The 19,536-nt window shown below is 34.0% G+C and overlaps 1 protein-coding gene across 1 annotated transcript in view; it reads left to right on the forward strand.

Annotated features, from left to right (window-relative positions):
- Positions 1-15,673, forward strand: part of LOC150081489 (uncharacterized) — a 61,323-nt gene extending 45,650 nt beyond the window's left edge. The window contains exon 3 of the mRNA XM_090379324.1: positions 14,838-15,673. Within this exon, the coding sequence (XP_090235450.1) occupies positions 14,838-15,037 (200 nt within the window). The 3' untranslated portion in view covers positions 15,038-15,673. The remainder of the gene's footprint in view (positions 1-14,837) is intronic.
- The last annotated feature ends 3,863 nt before the right edge of the window (positions 15,674-19,536 follow it).

Genomic DNA, 19,536 nt, shown 5'->3' on the forward strand with positions numbered 1-19,536 from the left:
AGATGTCACAGTTCCCATTACCGAGTCAATTTCTGATTGGGCTAGAACTGTCCTCTCTGAGCAACAACCAAGTGTGGATAAACAACAACCCAAACTCTCAGACCAGGCAAATAACACTCCTCTGACAATATCAGCTGCATCTCCTCCTCATATGTGTGCTAATACATCCGATATTACAAACCCAAGCAAACATGATGTATAGATGTGCCATCTGTACATCATGTATAGATGTACAGATGGCACATCTATACATGATGAACCAATTTTAGAAATCTATGCTGAAGAAGAAATGGATACTGGTTGACCAGTTTTCAAAAAAGATAAATGAAAATTGGAACGTAATAAGCCAGTTACCTTCAAAAAGCAGTCAGATACAGCTCCATCAATTAAACACAAATAATGGCCTGTGTTTTACAATGGAACTGCAGAGGCTTTCGTTGCAACAGAGATGATATCCATGATTTAATTAACCAGTATTCTCCAGTTGCTCTTTGTCTTCAGGAAACTTACCTAACCTTGCAAATTTCTCCTTCAATAAAGAATTATTGCCTTTATCAAACAGATCGTAATAGAACAAATACTGCCCATGGTGGTGTAGCAATCCTAATAAATTCAAATATCCCAACTAACATATTCCACTTAAAACTGAAATAGAAGCTGTCACTGTTCATATAACTCTCTGTATTTCAATGACAATTGTCTCAATTTACCTACCACCAAACCATACTTACTCTTTAAAAGATCTTGAAGATCTCTTCATACAGATACCTCCACCTCTCTGTATATTAGGGTATTTTAATGGGTACCACCCCTTATGGGGCGATCCTAAACTAGACAGACAGGGTCGACTAATTGAAAGCTTTCTAGAGTCGCAAAACCTTACCATACTCAATACTGGTGCACACACACACACTCACATGCAACTCCCAACTGAACACACCTCAGCAATAGATCTCTCAATTTGTTCTCCAGTGCTGGTCCCAAGCATAGAGTGGTATGTTTCAAATGATCCTATGGGCAGTGATCACTTTCCAATCATATGCAATTTTTTAATATCAAAGGCTCCTTCAAACAAACCCCGCAGGAGATGGAAATTTGTTCGGGCAGACTGGGCAAAATTTCGATCATTAATCTCTCTTGATGAGGAAAAAAATCCAGCTCCAGAATATTGATAATGTAACAGATTACATCACGTCACATCTTCTAAAAGTGGCCGAGGAAACAATACCATTATCAAATCCCCCTGGTCACAAGCATTATAATTACTGGTGGAATGAGGAATGCACAAAAGCAAAGAAAGCAAAAATTAAAGCCTGGAATTTATTTCGGCGATGTCCAACCACAACCAATCTCATTAATTATAAGAAGCTAAGAGCAAAAGCATGATTTGTACAAAGGCAAGCCAAGAAAGAATCCTGGACCTGTTTTGCATCGACCTTTAACAGAAACACTGATCCGAAAACTATATGGAAAAAAATTAGACAGTTATCTGGTAAGTTTCCTACTATACCTTCTCCAATCGTCTCCTGGAAAGGGCAAGACCTATCCAGTCCCTTAGATATTGCTAATGCTTTTGCTGAAATCTCAGCAGCATCAGCCTATTCTACATCTTTCAAACAAATTAAAAACACCAAAGAAAAGCATGCTATTAACTTTCAAACTGCCCGCCTTCTTTCATATAACAGACCTCTGCAATACTCTGAACTTTTGCATGCTATTAGAACAGCCCACAATGGTGCTGCAGGGCCAGATGGGATTTATTATGTCATGCTACAATATATTGATGACAAAGCTTTGCGCTTGCTGCTGGTTTTTTACAATCATATATTTTCAGAAAATGTTTTTCCAGCTTCCTGGCATCACTCTACTGTTTTGGCATTTCTAAAGTCTGGGAAAGATCCAACCAACCCCCACAGCTATAGACCGATATCTCTCTCAAGCTGCCTCAGCAAAATCCTAGAAAAGATTGTCCACAGAAGACTCGTCTGGATTATTGAGTGAGAACATCTAATGAGCCATAGTCAATATGGCTTTCGTAAAAATAGGTTGTGCTTAGATCTTATGGTCAAGGCTGAATTCGCCATTCAAAATGCCTTTGTTAAACGGGAACATCTTGTAATGGTTTCAATAGACATAGAGAGGGCTTTTGACACCACCTGGCGGTATGGCATACTTAGTGATCCTTACTCCCTTGGTCTGCGAGGCAGCCTTCCTATATTTGTTCAAAACTTCCTACATACTAGATCGTTTCAAGTTCAGTACCAACATGCCCTCTCTGCAACGTTCATGCAAGAAGAAGGTGTTTCACAAGGATCAGTACTGAGTGCCACTCTGTTTGCTCTTAGAATAGATTCTATTACAAGAAGCTTCCAAATACAGTCGAGACTTATCTTTATGCAGATGACCTTTCCATCTCCTGCCACTCCCAAAATATGAGGTCTATTGAACAGCAGCTTCAGATATCACTTAATAAAATACAACAGTGGGCTAGCCTCGATGGCTATCGGCTCTTGCAGCAGAAAACAGTTGCTATCCATTTTTGTAGGCAGCGCAAACTTCATCCGGATCCCAAACTTCAAATTTCTAATATCTCCATCCCTGTCACTAATAACATCAGGTTTCTAGGATTAATCCTTGACAACAAGTAAAATTTTATAGACCATATGAAAAATGTACGTACTTCCTCTCTAAAAAAGTTAAACATACTCAAAGTTTTATCCGCTCAAACATGGGGTGCAGATCGTACTTCTCTGCTTCTGCTATACAGGTCATTAATCAGATCCCGCCTTGATTATGGAGCTCCCATCTATGATTCTGCCAGAATGAGTGCATTACGCTGGCTTGATCCCATTCAACACAGTGCTTTGAGGATTGCACTTGGTGCTTTTAGAATGCCGCCCACACATAGTCTCTATATTGATGCTCACGAGCCCCCACTATCGTTACGTAGAAAAACACTGTTACTAAAGTATGCTGTTAAGATACAAAGTTGTGCCTCACATCCCATTCAGTCATACTTGTTCAATTCACCATTAGAAAACCTCTTCAGAAATAAACCTAGCATAGTAAAGACAGCTGGTCTTCGCCTCCTTGAACTGATGGAAGTTTGGAATCTTTCCGTTCATTCTGTACAGCAGGTAGCAACCTGCTGTCAACCACCATGGGCTTCTCTTCTTCTGGTGACTTGTGACACTTATCTCTGCCAGTGGGGAAAGGGAGTTTTACAAGCATCTAATATCATACAACTCCATGCAGTTCACACTCAAAGATATAGTGATTTTTCCCCAATTTATACAGATGGCTCTAAATCTAATTCAAACGTTGGAGCAGCTGCAGTGTTTCCGAATACCGTTATTTCAGTATCCCTTCCATCTGAATTCAGTATCTTTTCAGCTGAATTATATGCAATTAAACTGGCCTTACAAAATCTCTGTTCTGATCGATCTATAAAATCTGTTATTTACACCGATTCGCTTAGTTTAATCATGGCTTTATGTAATTTCTCAAATAAAGTTCACTCTGTTATAGACGAAATACGAAGCATATTACTAAAAATTGAAGAACGCCACCAACAGGTCGTCTTCTGTTGGATTCCAGCACATTCTGGTATTTTGGGCAATGAATTGGCTGATAAAGCTGCAGAAAATCCAACTAGCTTAGACTTAACTAATATCCTTGTTCTGCCATCAGACTTTGAATTAACTATTCAAGCTGCATGCTTGTCAGAATGGACAACAATCTGGCACTCTCAAACAAATAATAAACTCTTTCAATTTAAACATGATCTGAAAATTTGGTGCTCTAGTATCCGTACATCAAGACGAGAAGAAGTAGTCCTATCAAGGGCAAGAATAGGTCATACCCATCTAACCCATCTTTATTTACTTAGAGGAGACGATCCACCACAGTGTCCACATTGTTCTATAAATCTGACTGTTAAACACATACTCATTGACTGCCCCTATTATAGACAAGACAGAACATCAACCCTGCTATCACTGGTAAATCTTGATAAACCAATAACTTTAGAGAATCTCATTGGTGACAAGACAAATATTTTCAATTTTTTCAACTTTCTGAAGCAGATTGGACTTTTTAATCTTTTCTGATTTTATGAAAATTTTTCATTTTCCTATATAAAAAATGAATAGGTGCATTACAGCCATAGTAGCTTATGCGCCTTTAAACTCCCATAACAACAACAACAACAACAACAACAGTGGGAGACAATGAATTGATAACTTTTATAAGTTGAAGTGCAGTAAAATTATAACTGTGAAGGATATCCAGATGGGACTGATCTGGCACATGTAGGTTTGGGGGCAGTACACTTGATGATTGAAACCTTGTGATGTGATTCATCCCTTGGTCAGAATCAACAAGGATTTAATTGATAAGATGGTAAGGAATTTTCCCCATACGAAGCTGAGCATTGAAGAAATTAGCAATCGTTCCTGATTTTTGTCTGTGGGCCTGTGCTTTTAAGTATGATATTCAATCACAAACATCATTTGTCTCCTTCCAAATTTTTATATGATCTATATAAAATATTAATATAATATTAAAATATTATATTTTATAATATACAGGATGTTTCAAAAGTGATGGTCAATAATTTAAAGGTGAACTGTAGAGACTACAATATGCAAAAAAAAGCCTAATAAACATGGGTCCTTAAGCGAATCATTTTCAAGATATTGCACATATCTATTTGGGCATATCTATTTGGGATCACATATCTATTTGGGATCCACCACTGACAAGGTGAACTGTACAGAGTTGGGATCCACCATTGACTTGTTTGTTTAGGTTAGGTTATGCTCATTCTCTCTCTTTCCCCTTTCTCAATGCTCTGAGATGCAGCAGGCATACCAGTCCTTGTCAAAGGATAGTCAACATGGAAAGAGGTTACAGCAACGAAGAGTATGCGGACATGCACTTCATGTATGGTAAAGCCAACGGCAGTGCACTTGAGGCTGCACGTTTCTACCAAGAAGCATTTCCCCTTCGAAGGCAGCCCAACAGGCACACATTCATCAGGGTACATCAGTGCCTTAGAGAACATGGGCACTTCGCACATGGAGTACAAGCAGGTAGGCCCAGAAGCATAACACCTGATGTTGAGGAAAGGGTGTTAGAAAGAACATCCTGTAACATCTCTAAAATCCTGTGATGTTGAAACCAAAAATTAAAAGTGTATTATCTTATGTTTAATAAAACAACACTTGGTTTTATTAAACATAATATCTCGAAAATGTTTCATTTGGGGCCTGATGTTCACTGGGACTTTTTTTCTTATTTTATTTTTACTTTTCACCTTTAAATTATTGACCATCATTTTTGAAACACCCTGTATATAGATTCCATGATTGCAGTCTTAGCAATGGAAAATAAACTCTCATCCTTGCATCCAGTAATAAACCAAATCAGGTCCAGCTTAAATCATTTATGCAACAAAAACCATTAATTAATTTCTGTTGGATTCCAGGAAATGAGAATTAAACCATGGCTGTAAATAAATAAATAAACAATAATAATCAAGACAAGAAACCATTTTACATAGAGTGCCTTGTCTGTCAGCATGTTTCACTTAATTACTGTGCATAAGCAACACACCTCACTTTCAAAACTGCAGATATAAAAGTTCGAATATATTTAGGAAGATCCACTAATCTCAAAACTGATGATTAACACACAACAGAAATTTTTCTAGTTGGCCTATTAAGCCTTATGTCATCATCACCAGGTTAAAGAAAAAGGGCAATATGATTTTTGCAAAAAAACAAAAACAATAATAATCATCAAGACAAGAAACCATTTTACATAAATAGAGTGCCTTGTCTGTAGGGATGTTTAATTTTATTACTATGCATAAGCAACATACTTCACATCCCAAACTATGGATGTAAAAGTTTGAATATATTTAGAAAGCTAAAGAAGATTCACTATTCTCAAAATTGGTGATTAAAACATAGCAGATATTTTCCCAGCGGCCACCTTTCTTCAAGTTGTAGACATCAGTGAACAGGGTTGTTGAACAGGGTTTTACTACAATATTTAAATTTGCCCTTATAGTTGGCAAAAGCCCATCAAAAGGAAGATATTATTTGAAAAATTTAATAAAATTAATACTAAAATTGGAAAAATAGCTTCATCTTTAAAAACAAAAATGATGTTGATTTCATCTGAAAATGGACTTTCTGCCTCTGACGAATAATCATAAATCTCTCTATACATTAAAAATTTATCTCCTAGTGATATTTATTCAAGCCAATGGGAAAAGAGGGCGTGACAATTACATCACTCTACAAATGCATAGGTAAATAATTGCATAGGTCATTATTTCCTGATTAGATTCAATCAGTGCATTATAATGTTAGTATATTAGTATAATGTAACATTATATAATAATAACATTATACAATACAGAACTATACAAATATTTACAAAATACTAAACTACTGTATTTACAATCATACCTCTACCATATCGGGATGACAAGTCCATTCATCAGCTGACATTAATATACAAAAAATGTTACAACAGAACATCAGTTGAAGGTGGGCGTGGTCATTTATTAGTCAGTGAAGCATGTGCACGAGGTTGGTGAATGTTAAATGGAACACAAATGGGTTACTGGGAAGAATCAGACACTTGCTGTTGACAATGTAGAGTGCGTACGTTGGAAGCATGCTATCATTCCTCGCTTCAAGACAACTGCCTCCATAATGTTCACCAACCTTGTGCACATGCGTCACTGTCTAATTCATGACCACCCCAACATCATTTGATGTTCCATTGTAACTTTTTTGTATATTAATAAGAAGGCACCCATCGTCCCGATATAGTTTGTATATTTGTAAATAGTTTAGAATTTTGTAAATATTTTAAATATTTGTATAGTTTTTTAAATATTTTAGTTAAATAATTTAGTCCTGCTTTTTTTGGATGCAACAATATTCCTCATGCATTATGGAACACAAAGCAAAAGGCCTTTTCCTAATTGACCTGTGTAAATAATTACATAGTAATATTTATTTGACCTTAAGAATGTTGTATGGTGGGGGTAGGATAGCCAATGGGAGAAGAGGGATGTGGGTCACGTGGTATAAATGGGCGGGGCAATTATGTCACTACAAATGCACAGGTAAATAATTACATAGGTCATTTCCTGATTAGATATCGATCAGTGCATTTCGACAGGTGTCTTATACATAGAAAAGATTTGATTTACTCCATCATACCTCTACATTTTATGTAGAAAAGCGTGTGCTGGGATTGGTGAGCAAAGTGAGCAGAGCCGCTAGTAATTATTAAGTTAAAAGAAAGAATCCTCATCCAGTTTTAAAGAAGCTGCTCTGAATATCCTACATCTTGTTTTTCTGCATTAGGCTGCTGCTCATTCCAATAGAAGCAGTGCAAGAATCACTTACACCTCTGCCAGTGGCTACTGTTAATCTATTAGTCCTTGTATCCCCCAAGCTAGAAGTTTTCAGACCCACCTAACACTGCCTTGATATCATCAGCAAATATTCTTGCACCCTTTCTGTTTAAGTGTATCCATCCCTGTAGAAACAGTCTCTCCTGTTAACAAGTAGACCAGGATGAAAAAAATTCTACCCCTTGAGCCTTGCGCAATCTTTCCAGGGCCGAATTAATCAACAAGGCTCTAATAATATACTCTCTCCTATCGTGTCTGGGCAGAATTGCAGACACTTTCAAATTCAACCCTAATTCATGGCTTTTTTTCAACAGTGACCTGTACTTGTTAAGTAATTCTGCCGGTCTCCTACTCTTAATATCATTAGTGCCAACGTGTACAACTATATCACCTTTTGTGCCCTTAAAAGATGATATCCTATGTACAACGTCATCAACCTTTGCCCCTGGCAGACATACCCTGGTCCTGTTCCACCTATCCTTTTTACAAAGCATGTTTCCCGTTTCCCTGACAATAGAGTCACCAACAACTACTAATTCCTGTGGGACCAGCGCATTCTGCCTTGGGGTTTGCCGGTGTTGCATGATGACCAAGTGCAAGCTCTTGCATTGATGTGGGCAGCAGAGAGCTTGATAGGCCCCTCAATTTAGATCCTTCGAGGGCATCCACCCTGTCCTTCAAGCTCTCATATAGACCCATAACAATGCCGAGTTGTCGCCTGATTTCCTTACATCGTGCACACACAAAGACATCCCCCATGGCAATATCATGTTCTGTACCCGATCACTCCTCAAACGTCATGCAAGCATTTAATCATAATGGATTAAACTGGAAGGATGATTCCTAACTTATTCATAGGCATTTCTTCTGCCAAGATAATAGTGAGTTGAAAAAAAGAGGAAAAGGTTATTTTCTTCAGTGATAAGTATATAAGTTCCCACTGAAAAATGTTCTTATGAATTCTGAGGTAGCACAAATTTCCTCAACTGGCACTACCTCATATTCAAATTTAAAATTTTTTTTTTCTGGTTTCCAGTACTTCTCAGTATCATTGAAAATAAAGAAATAGATGAAGCAATAGATGTTTGAGAAATTACCAAAAGCTTATATGAAAGAAACAAAGAATTGATATACAATAGTACTTGGTTGAGTAACTGAAAAGTGCATAAGGAAGCTTGAAATATAACAGATTATTCCAAGTCATGCTTAGAATAATCTGTTATGAATAATCTATAACAATTTCTCATGGCAATGCTGAGTGTGACAAAACATTCCACCAGGTAAAAAAAGAAAATTTCAGTTCTTTCTGATGAAATTTTGGAAATGCTCTTGACAGTAAAGTCTAGGAGCGGGGCCACTGTTATAAGCAAAGCTGTGATTCAGCATTTCTGAACGGTGCAAAGTCTGTGACAGTGTCTTCCTCGAAGGAATTATAACAGTTGGCAGTGTCTAACAGACTATCCAAAATAAATCCACAGACAGAAAAATTTTAGGTGTGCTATTGATTGAAAGTATATTATGCTGGTAAACAGTCATGTGCCTATATCTTAATGTAAAATGCATTTGTTATCAGTGAAATTTGATATTGAGGCCGAAGTCTAGAATTAAAAAAATCTCCAACTTTTATTCTACTTTTTTTTTGATAAAAATTATGCAGCCTCCTGCTTTATGAAAATTAAGGGTTGGTAACATTGAAACTAGGCATACTTGCTCAAGTCTTCAAGAGTGGTGCACATTTTTTAAAAAAAAATTTTAAAGTGAAGTTCTTCAAAACTTTTGGAGTTAAATGTTACTTTAGCAACCTTGAAAAGTAAAGCTTTGTGTTTTTTGTATCTTGTTTATAGTATCACTAGTGCCGGATTAAGGCACAGGCTAGCAGGGCCCCTTGCCCTGGGAATCATTCTTTAAGGGTAGCCAAATTTTACAATTCATGAAAAAAAAAAATTATATATATATATATATATATACACTGGTGTTCAAAGAAAGTGCATCACCCCTTAAAATTGTAATTGTCGTCCGAATAAAGTATATGGCAATATTTCTTACAGCTTGCATCAGATAAGATTGATACTCGTAGGTGTTGACATAATATTGCATCAGCTGTTACTTTTATCTATATTAGCATGCTCTGCAAGAGTTGCAGTCATTCCTTGCTTGTGTCAGGATGGCGAGTTACATGCAGTTGACGCCACGAAGAAAGAGTGCTATTGTTGCTTTACATGAGGAAGGACATTCTTCCCATCGTATTGCTTATAGAGTCTCTTGTAATCAGTCAACAGTGAGTAGATTTCTTTTCAAACTCAAGAATATTGGTTCTGCTGATAGGAAAAAAAGGAATCTGATGCCACAAATGAGTCTCTATGCCAAAACAGGACCGCGTTTTAAAGTGCTTATGCCTTAAAAACCATAAAGCTTCTTCGTCTGATATGAAAAGAGAATGGGAAGAACATGCAGGAGTGGTAGCAAGTGCAGTAACAATCAGAAGATGCTATTCAAAAATTGACTTGTAGCCTGTCATCTTAAGAAGAAGCCCCTCCTCACACAAAAAATGAAAAAGGCCCGATTAATTTGGTGTAAGGAGCACGTCAAATGGACCCTTGAGCAGTGGAAGTCAGTTATTTTCTCGAATGAGAAGAAATTCAACCTGCATGGCTCTAATGGAAGACAAACGATTCGCAATAGATGTGGTGAAGAATACCATCCAGACTGTATGGTGTCTACAGTGAAATTCCCTACCAACCAAATGATGTGGGGGTGCATTTCATATTGCGGAGTAGGTCACCTGCAGTTTATAAAAGGTTCCGTAAATGCCAATGGATACCTGGCTATATTGGAAGGCAAATTGCTGCCAACCATTAGAGACCATTTCAATCTGCCAAGTAACTGCATCTTTCAGGATGACTCTGCTCCTTGTCATCGGGCAAAAAGTGTAAGTAGGCACTTCTGTAGTTACTTTAGCTTCATTTCTGCATTAGAGGTTTGACAGTAATGTGTTTACATTTGTTACAGGTGAAAAAATGGTTGGAAGAACGGTCCATTACAACTCTTAGCTGGCCAGGAAACAGCCTGGATATGAATCTTATAGAGAACTGTTGGCATCGTGTGGAATCTGCAGTTGCCAAAAAAGAAACCAAAGACCCTTCATGAACTTCAGGAAGCCATAATTCATGTTTGGAACCATGAACTATCAGTTGATTATCTTCAGAAATTGATCTTGTCAATGCCTCGACGGTGTGCTGCTGTCATCAGGGCCAGAGGCGGTACAACTAAATATTAGTTTTCACTTGGTAAACTTTTCATTTTGTTTTCCATTTAAAATGATAAACTGAAGCAAATTGAGGGCTTCTGATAACATTTCAGCCATAATTGTAGTGGTTACCAAAACTGTTGTATAAAGGTTGAAAATGCTCATTTTGGAATATTTTTAGAGCACCTGTCAAATATTACTTAGCTTTGCCTTAACTATTAATAAATATCTTTTGTTTATATTTCTGTTTGTGATGCTAGTCATTAATGTAACATACCATCATCTTTCTGCCGGGGCATGGAAATACCTGGGTCCGGCACTGAGTATCACATGGACCATATCAACTGCTTAAAATTGACACAAACCTTAAGTTCTTAATAATTGAAAGAGATATGCAAATTTTAAACTTAATGAAACATAAAAATTCACACTTTTTTTTCACATTTTATAATCCTGTAACTTTTGGACCAACTTTGGGCATGGAGTTATTTTGCACATATATAGTTTTTAAATACCTAACAATCCTATCAAGTTTCACAGAAATCAAAGGGGGACAGATGTTATGTTGAGCTTGCTGAAATGACATGAAATTACTCTTAATATGGAAGATTATGACAAGGCTGGAATCTCCTTGTTTTTTTGGGAGTTTGTTCGTACTGTTAGTTTTAGCAAGACTGATTATCGTATTGAATATCAAGGTTAATAACAAAGCAAGTAATTGCCCTTTGCCTTAACTAATTTACAATTCTGTACAACCATGACAGATTTTTGTAAAATTACCACTTAGAAAATTATGGCTTGTTTGGATTATGTGTTTTTTCAGCTATTATTGAGATCCCCTATCCCTTTTAAATTTTACTTTCTGAGCATCTGTTATTGATATTGATATATCATGATATTGAACAGATGCCATGTACAGTATCATGACAATAGTCATGATTGATATCATGGCTATTGCCATGATATCAATGTAATTTTGGGGGAAATGTTACAAGTACACATTACATCAAGTACACATAAGAGGACCTTAAAGCCATCCATCTATCCATTCCTATTTCCCACTGTGTTCATCTAAAGGAGACATCATAACATGAAGATGCTACTCAAACCAATTCAACACAGAACTCATCAATGGTATATCTGCAGTGACCTCATATGACTGCAATGGTATGTTATTGGTCATGCAAGGAGGGAATATAATGTAAATGCTGGGAATATAACCCCCCCCGGGGGGGGGGGGGTTATATTCCCAGCATTTACTCCCAACTTAATACATTTAATAATACAACTCATGTGATTTGTGTGAAATTTAAGTGATTTGTGCAAAAACGGTATTAGTAACATTTCTAAATTAGCGTAAAAAACTGAGTTAAAAACAGCTATTAGTTTATAAACATTGAAAACTATGCAGAGTGGTATATTAATTCAGCAGTGAACTGCATATTGAAAACCATAATGGCCTAGCACTGAACCCTAAGGGGGGGGGGCTCCACTAACATTAACCCAATAAAAGCAGTGTCCATTGATAACCACTCTGTCTTCTGCCAATTAACCTTTCCTTTATCCATAGCAGTAACTTGCTCCTAATGACCCAGTGCTCAATTTATATAGCAGTCTTTTATGTGGAATAGTATCAAAAGCTTTTCTGAAATCTAATTACATAAGTTACGGGGGGGGGGGATGTTTGGATTGGACTGCAGGAAGTTTTATTTTAGCCAGCGAGTTATAAATTACTGGAATAAGTTGCCTTCATGGGTGGTAGAGGCCGACAGTTTGGGGAAATTCAAAGGTCATCTGGATAGTACTTTCGGGTAAGGGAAGCACATAGGATAATAGGTTTAATTTCCTTTTTTTTATTAATTATTATTATTTATTTTGTTTTTATCATTGTTTTGTTTGGATTTTTTTTTTGGCTGATGCAGCATAAGCCATAGGCTTTCTTGCACCATGCGGCCATTACTAATACTAATAACAACAGAATTATTTTTTGTGTCCAGTTCCTTTGCTGCTGCATCATAGTATCCAATCAGGTTGGCCACACAAAATTGTCCTTTAAAAAATCCATGCTGGCATTGCCATATAACTGTCTAGTTGATCCCGCATTACTTCTTTTAACCAGTGACTTCATTATTTTCCCTGGAACAGAAGTCACGCTTGCAGGTCTGTAATTACCCACTTCACCCTTTGATTTCCCCTTTGTGAATGGGATCCCAGCATAATTACGGCTAAAGGTTTGCTTACCTCTTTTGCTTCCTCTCTTCTACCCCCAGTGCCTTATTTACTGTTTGCTTCAACAATTTCTTTTCCACTTTTTTCTCAGTTATCACAGAATCATTCAGTTCGCTGTTAGAATTTGATGCACTTCTTGCTTCCCCATTCCAAAAAACATTCCTTGTGTCTGAATGTAGACACAAAATTACTATTTAGTTTGTCAGCAGTCTGAGCAAGACCAGAATCAGTTAAGCATTCACATCTAGTGGACCAATGATTCATTTCCTTTCTTCTGATATTTAAATAAGTAAAAAAAAGTCTTTGTTGCTTTTTTTTTTTGTATTGTTTACCTAAGATTTTTCATAATCTCCTTAGCTTGCCTAACTCCCTTTGTGACTTGGTTGTAGACTAGTTTATACCTACTGTAGGTTTCTGTATCCTCTAATAATTTATTGATAATTGTTGCATGATGATCCCAGCAGGCCTTGTAATCTTTGGCAGCACCTTTTCAGGCTGCTGTATGTCCCAGTAGAAGCAGTTAATGAATAACTTCCACCTCTGCATCTAATTAATATTTTTATTCTCTGCCACTATTCTCATCAGGTCATATGACATTTATTTAGGTGTAAAGGTTGAACAATATCTTTTAGTTAGTATAGAAAGCCATGTTACTTCTGCAATTAGTTCCCTGAATGTTTAGCATTTTCTGTTGACAACATCATCACTGGTTCCACTGAAAAGAATTTTAAAACTTTCCAAAACCATTGTAGCCATGTTTATAAAAGCAAAATCCCTTAAGATAAAGAGTATTGCTTTCTCTCTCTGCCTCTCTGTCTAAGATGCTTGTGTAAAAAACAGTCATCAAATAAATCCAGAAAAGCCTTGCTACAATGTGTGCATGCAATCCACAAGTTCATCAATATCTGGAAAGTTAAAAACTGCATTATAAGACATTTTCACGTATTGGTCTATTCTGTTTGGCTATATAGTTGTTAATTATACTGATCACAATCATTTGCCTTATAACACACTGCTATTCTCATTTTTGTTTTCCCATTGTTTATTGCATCAAACTGATGCAACATTTCACCCATCCATGTTGACTGGGTGCACTATCTTAGATTCGATGTGATCCTTAACTTGTTTTCCCTCCTGTCCTTTCTGTTCACATTGTACTCAACATAATTGTAATTGGTTTTGTGTATTTTGTAATGAAATCATTTTATTCACTTGTACAGATATTGTCACAGTTGTGTTATGAAAATTACACATGCTAGAATGTATTTGAAATTAAAATGCAAATCTGGTTCAGAAAAGTGTTGTATTATTAAAATGTGCTAGAAAAAAACCAAGAAATGTGTTTGAAATTAAAACTCAAAACTGGTTTAAAAAAGTGTGTTTACCTCTTTGATGGAAATAAAAACAAAAAACAAAACAGTTTCATTTTGTTGGCCGGTGCCATCAGTTTAAACTTTGGACAGTGACTCCAAGATTTTCATGATAGTATAGCTGCTGAAAGGCAAAGAAGAATCATTGGCTGATCTTTACAAGGTATATTGTTATTACTGTGAACAGTTTAGAATACTAAACTAGTTTCACTAGTTTTGTATTCTACAGTATTTTGTATTCTAGGAAGATAATGGGCCAACTTCATAGTAAATAATATCTATATTGTTAGAAAAATAAGAGCATTATATCTCTAACAACACGGAACAATCTAACAGCATATTTTGAAGTCTGCATGGATTTTTTGATATACAAAAGAAATACTATTAACAACTGTATCTGAGAGTTATAATACCTTAAATGCCGTAGCTTGTATGGGTATATTGGAATTTCATATTTGATGTTTGCTTTAAGATAGCATGGCTCTCTTATGTATATGATTAGAACTCTCTCTCTCACCAGAATAATTAATATATCATTAATTTTTTGCAGAACCATCTCACAAGAGAGTTATTAGGCAGTGTGCCGTAACTACAGATAAAGACAGACTCTGCTTCTACAAAGCTGGTTTTGGAGGACGAGTGAGTTCGTGTGACTGTTTTGAAAACAAATGCAATTCAGTTGCACGGCCATTTATCTCAATTTTTACTGTTTTCGTTAGTAGCCTTTGTATCTTGAGGTTGTTTTGGTGACAAAAACAAATTACTTTTAGGTATTTTTTATATCAGTGATTTTACATGAAAATCAAGAACATATTCAGTGGTATAGAATAGGTTTTACACCAGATATTTAGTGGTTTCACTCTTTTTTCCCTGCCTTTCTTAGAGAAGCATTTAAAATGTGGTCAAAATTTGCTATATTTACTTTGTGTTCACTGTGAAATGAAATACATGATAGATGCCAGTTAACAAATGAGAAGATGTACAACTTTGTGAAAAATCTTTAGTTCTTTGAACTAGCAGAAATGCTCAAAATATTTTATCCATGGGCCACGCTGTAGAACAACACAATGGATAACATTTTGGACATTTCCATTAATTCAAAACTAAGGATTTTTGTAGGGAAGAAGTGGGAACTTTCCACATATTTCAGCTGGTTGAAACACATTGTTAATTTATGAATGTCAGCAGAGAATTCCACTATAGTGCATTTGTATGATGGCTGTCAGTGTTCTGCTTCCTTTTGCTATATGAAAATAATCAGATTAAATGATTTTGTTATGAGTTATATACACTGTTTTGCCATTTGATAGGGAAAGTTCTTTAGAAAGCTAATAAGAATTGTGACTGCCAATTTACATAGTATATTAATTACCCTGAAAAATAAACTGCCACAAAATCTTTTATATTAAAGCAATTTCTTAATTCTTGTGTCCAATGCATTTATCAGAATGATCTGCTTGTTGTTGAAATACATTTTTAAGTTAGAAAACTAGAATTCTCATATGTAAATAGTATTCAGATATATCTACTCTGACTTTTTGTAATATTCATATTTTGATATAAGATTTTTAGTATTAGAGAGGCAAATATAGAAAGTATGTGTACTCTCATTTAAAATTTTGTTGCTGTGTAAGTCACATCATAATAGCAAATTTGATTTGGAATATATGTAAGTTATGATGTGTAACATTTCTCATTTATATGGATATTCTTTCAGTTTAGTTTTTATTGTTCATGCACTGTGGTATAATATAAGTATGCCAGTATAATGGTATTTATAATGATATGAGCCCAGATATTTTCTATTTATGCAAGATGCTCTTTAGTTATCCTAGTCTCTTGCAAAAAAATAAATAAATAAAATAATAATAAATAGTTCATCAATTTTTTTATTTCTATTTTACTTTAAATAACATTATTTATAAAGTTATTTTTGCTTAATTTAGCTTATTAAACTTTCTTGTTTATACCACATTTATCTTTTTATATTGCGATATTATTATAATACTGTAATATAAAGAGATAAAATAAGAGATTGAGGTGACATTTCAATCAAAACCACACGAAAACTGTTTTCTTTGGATGTTTCAAGAAATAGTGTCTCATTTTGAAAAAAATAAAAAATAAAAATAAATTGTTTTTAATTTATGGACAGACAATTTTAGTGTGGAAAACATAAAAAAGATTATATTTCAAAAGAAATAATTACTTATCCTGATTACTTATCCTAACTTTTAAAAATCAGCCATCAAACTAATAGGTATTTTTAAAGGTTTTCATTAATGTAAAGAATTTAAAAATTTGTTTATAATATCATGATAAACTTTTACCTCATTCATGGACATCAATTAAAGAGCTGTTTTATTTTCATGAGCAATGTCAATGACAAACCATGTATGTGGATGCATTCTTTTTAAAAAGATTAAAAAAAAAAAAGACTTAACTTTGGAAAATAGTTTGGTTCTCTATAAAAAAAAATTATATGCAAATTCATTTCATATTTTGATATGACTTGTTTCATTGAGATGTTTTGAAATACGCCTTGTTGATGTTTAAAAGCAATTTTGCTTATTCATAAGGAAAGTTCCTTTTGTGTATGTAATAAAAATAAACTTTTTTAGGTTTAGACAGTTTTATAAAGCACAGACAAAAATGTGTGAGAGAATTGCAGCTCAGAAATTCTCCTAAAAGACAGTATTTTTTTTTTTTTTTAATAAATTTCATAATTTAAGAAATTGGAGGTGCTTCTTTCTGTACAGCTTAAAATCTGACTCACCCCCCCCCCAAAAAAAAAAGAATAGTTGAACAGATTGATACATTCAGATGATTTATGATATGTTCTATATATCATAAATAGATATATGTTCATATCTATTTATGATAAATTACCTTTTCAATGTGTTTTCTCTGTTGTTGTTATTGTCTGTTTTCAATTTGTTGTCTGTTGTTGTTGTTGTCTGTTTTCAGTTTGTTGTCTCTGCTTTTTACTTCTTAACAAAAATCAATCACTGACAAAGTGAATACAGGAACATATCACAAAACATCTGAATGTACCAATCTGTTCAGGTGCTTGTTTTGAGAAATAAATGAAGATTTAAACATTTGCAGGAGGAGTTTCATCAATTATAATTCCAATTTACCTGCACATTTTGCCACTCAGAGAACAAAAAAAAATTTTTTAAATTACATCTTTGATTGGAAGCATTGTTAATGCATTAAGAAAACAAAAAATATTTTCCAGCTTTCAAAGCTTAAAAATAAAAATGTTATTTAATCATTAAAATTTTTATTATTTTCTTAGTGAATTTAAATATAAGCTACTTTCGGAAGTAAATAGTAGCCAGTAGGATGGATAATTTATACATTGCACTGAGCAAAAATTTTAAAAAAAATTTTAAGTTTAACATTTAAAATTATTTTAGAATTTTAACTTTAACTTCAACTGCTTGTTAAAGACATTTCTCAATAAAATCAAACTTGAAGTTTGATAAATTTGTAAATCAGCTTCAATTAGTTTCAAAACTGAAAATTGTAATTATTTTAAAATAGTAAGTTCAAAATACAGTTCAAGATTTTTTCGTTTGTTTTAAATGTAGAACCAAATATGTAATTGTTTTATGTGTTGAATATTTAAAATGGGAGTTCACTTTAAGTATTGCATGTGTGTTAATTCTGTTAATAGTGCCAAAATTCAGTATAAGAAAGAAAATGTTTTTTTCAAACATGTTAAAAAAATTAAAATGTCATTATTAAGAAAGACCAAATTAATTCTTATATATTTTCTTAATTCTGGACAGCTACTGTAAAATTTTAATATATATTTTATTTTAAGAAAAGATGCATTATATTGTGAAATAATGATATGCAATGAAAGAAAAAAATTAAAGCTTATCAAAATAGCCAAATATATTCTTTAATAAACTAACATTCACACTAGTTATTACACACCACATCCACTTGATGTATAGACAGTCAGAGATTAATTCATTACATTTGTGTTATTCTCTCATTTATAAGGTATGAGAGTTGTTAAACCTGTTTTTTTTTTTTTTTTTGCACTTCCATTTACATGCGTGGGGATTGAGCCAAATTTTAAACTCATATACATTGCAATTTTTCAATACTTCTGATTCTTTTTTTTTTTTTTTTTCTCACTGATTACCAAAACTATATGTATTCTAAATATAAAATATAATTTTCTCATTACTAGCAGGTTTTTTAATACAATTTCCAAGCAAGGTGAATTTTTCTACCCCGTTTTTTATGCTTTAAATAGTGCAAAAATGAACAAATATTTCTAATTGAATTTTTTTTATGTTAATAAAGAATAGTATAGTCTTTCAGAATATTTAATATCACTTTCATATCTATAATAGTTATTTTTGATAATTTTTAAATATATAACTCTCAAACAATTATTACATAGTAGCATATCATGGTTTATCATTCTCTTTTATAAAAAAAAAAAAAAAGTAAAAAGGATATTGTTATGATTGAAAATCTAAAATATCAAATGTACAGCTGCAATAGTTATTTTTTAATAATTTTTCATAAAAATCATCCCATTTTATATTTTAATAAAATTAATCTGGCACTCTTTCAACAGAAAGCCTTGTGAAGTACAAGATGTTACATAAACAAATGAATAAAAACCATTTTTCTGAGTTCTTTACATAAGTTTTCTTGCTCTCCTTGCTCTTGCTGGGACTGAAAAGATTCAAGAAAGGTAAGCAGTAGTCAGATAATGTCATGTGAAGTGGTGAACAATGTAGGCAGCCACCTCCACTGAAGAATATCAATTGAATAACCCGATTTCACATAGCATGTCACAATTATTGAGTTACAAAATAATGGCTTCTTTCAAATTTATTATTATTATTATCTTCTATCTATACATTAAAGTTTTCCCCCTAGTGATATTTATTTGAGCCAGTGGGAGAAGAGGGCGAGGCAGTTACGTCACTGCAAATGCAATTAATTATTAACAACTACATCTGTAACGTTCACCAACCTTGAGCACGTGATTCGCTGTATAACATTTGATGTTCCATTGTAATGGGTTTTTTTGTATATTAATGAATATTCCATATTTATAAATACTGTAGTTTAGTATTTTGTAAATATTTCAGTTAAATATTTTATTTTAGTCCTGCTCTTTTAGATACAACAATATTCCTCATGTATTATTAAACCCGAAACAAAAGGACTTTTCCTATGTGACCTATGTAAACGTAGGTAAATAATTACAT

This window comes from Mastigoproctus giganteus, chromosome 8 (assembly GCF_048544385.1).
Source record: "Mastigoproctus giganteus isolate SK-2022 chromosome 8, ASM4854438v1, whole genome shotgun sequence".
NCBI classification, from domain to species: Eukaryota; Metazoa; Arthropoda; class Arachnida; order Uropygi; family Thelyphonidae; genus Mastigoproctus; species Mastigoproctus giganteus.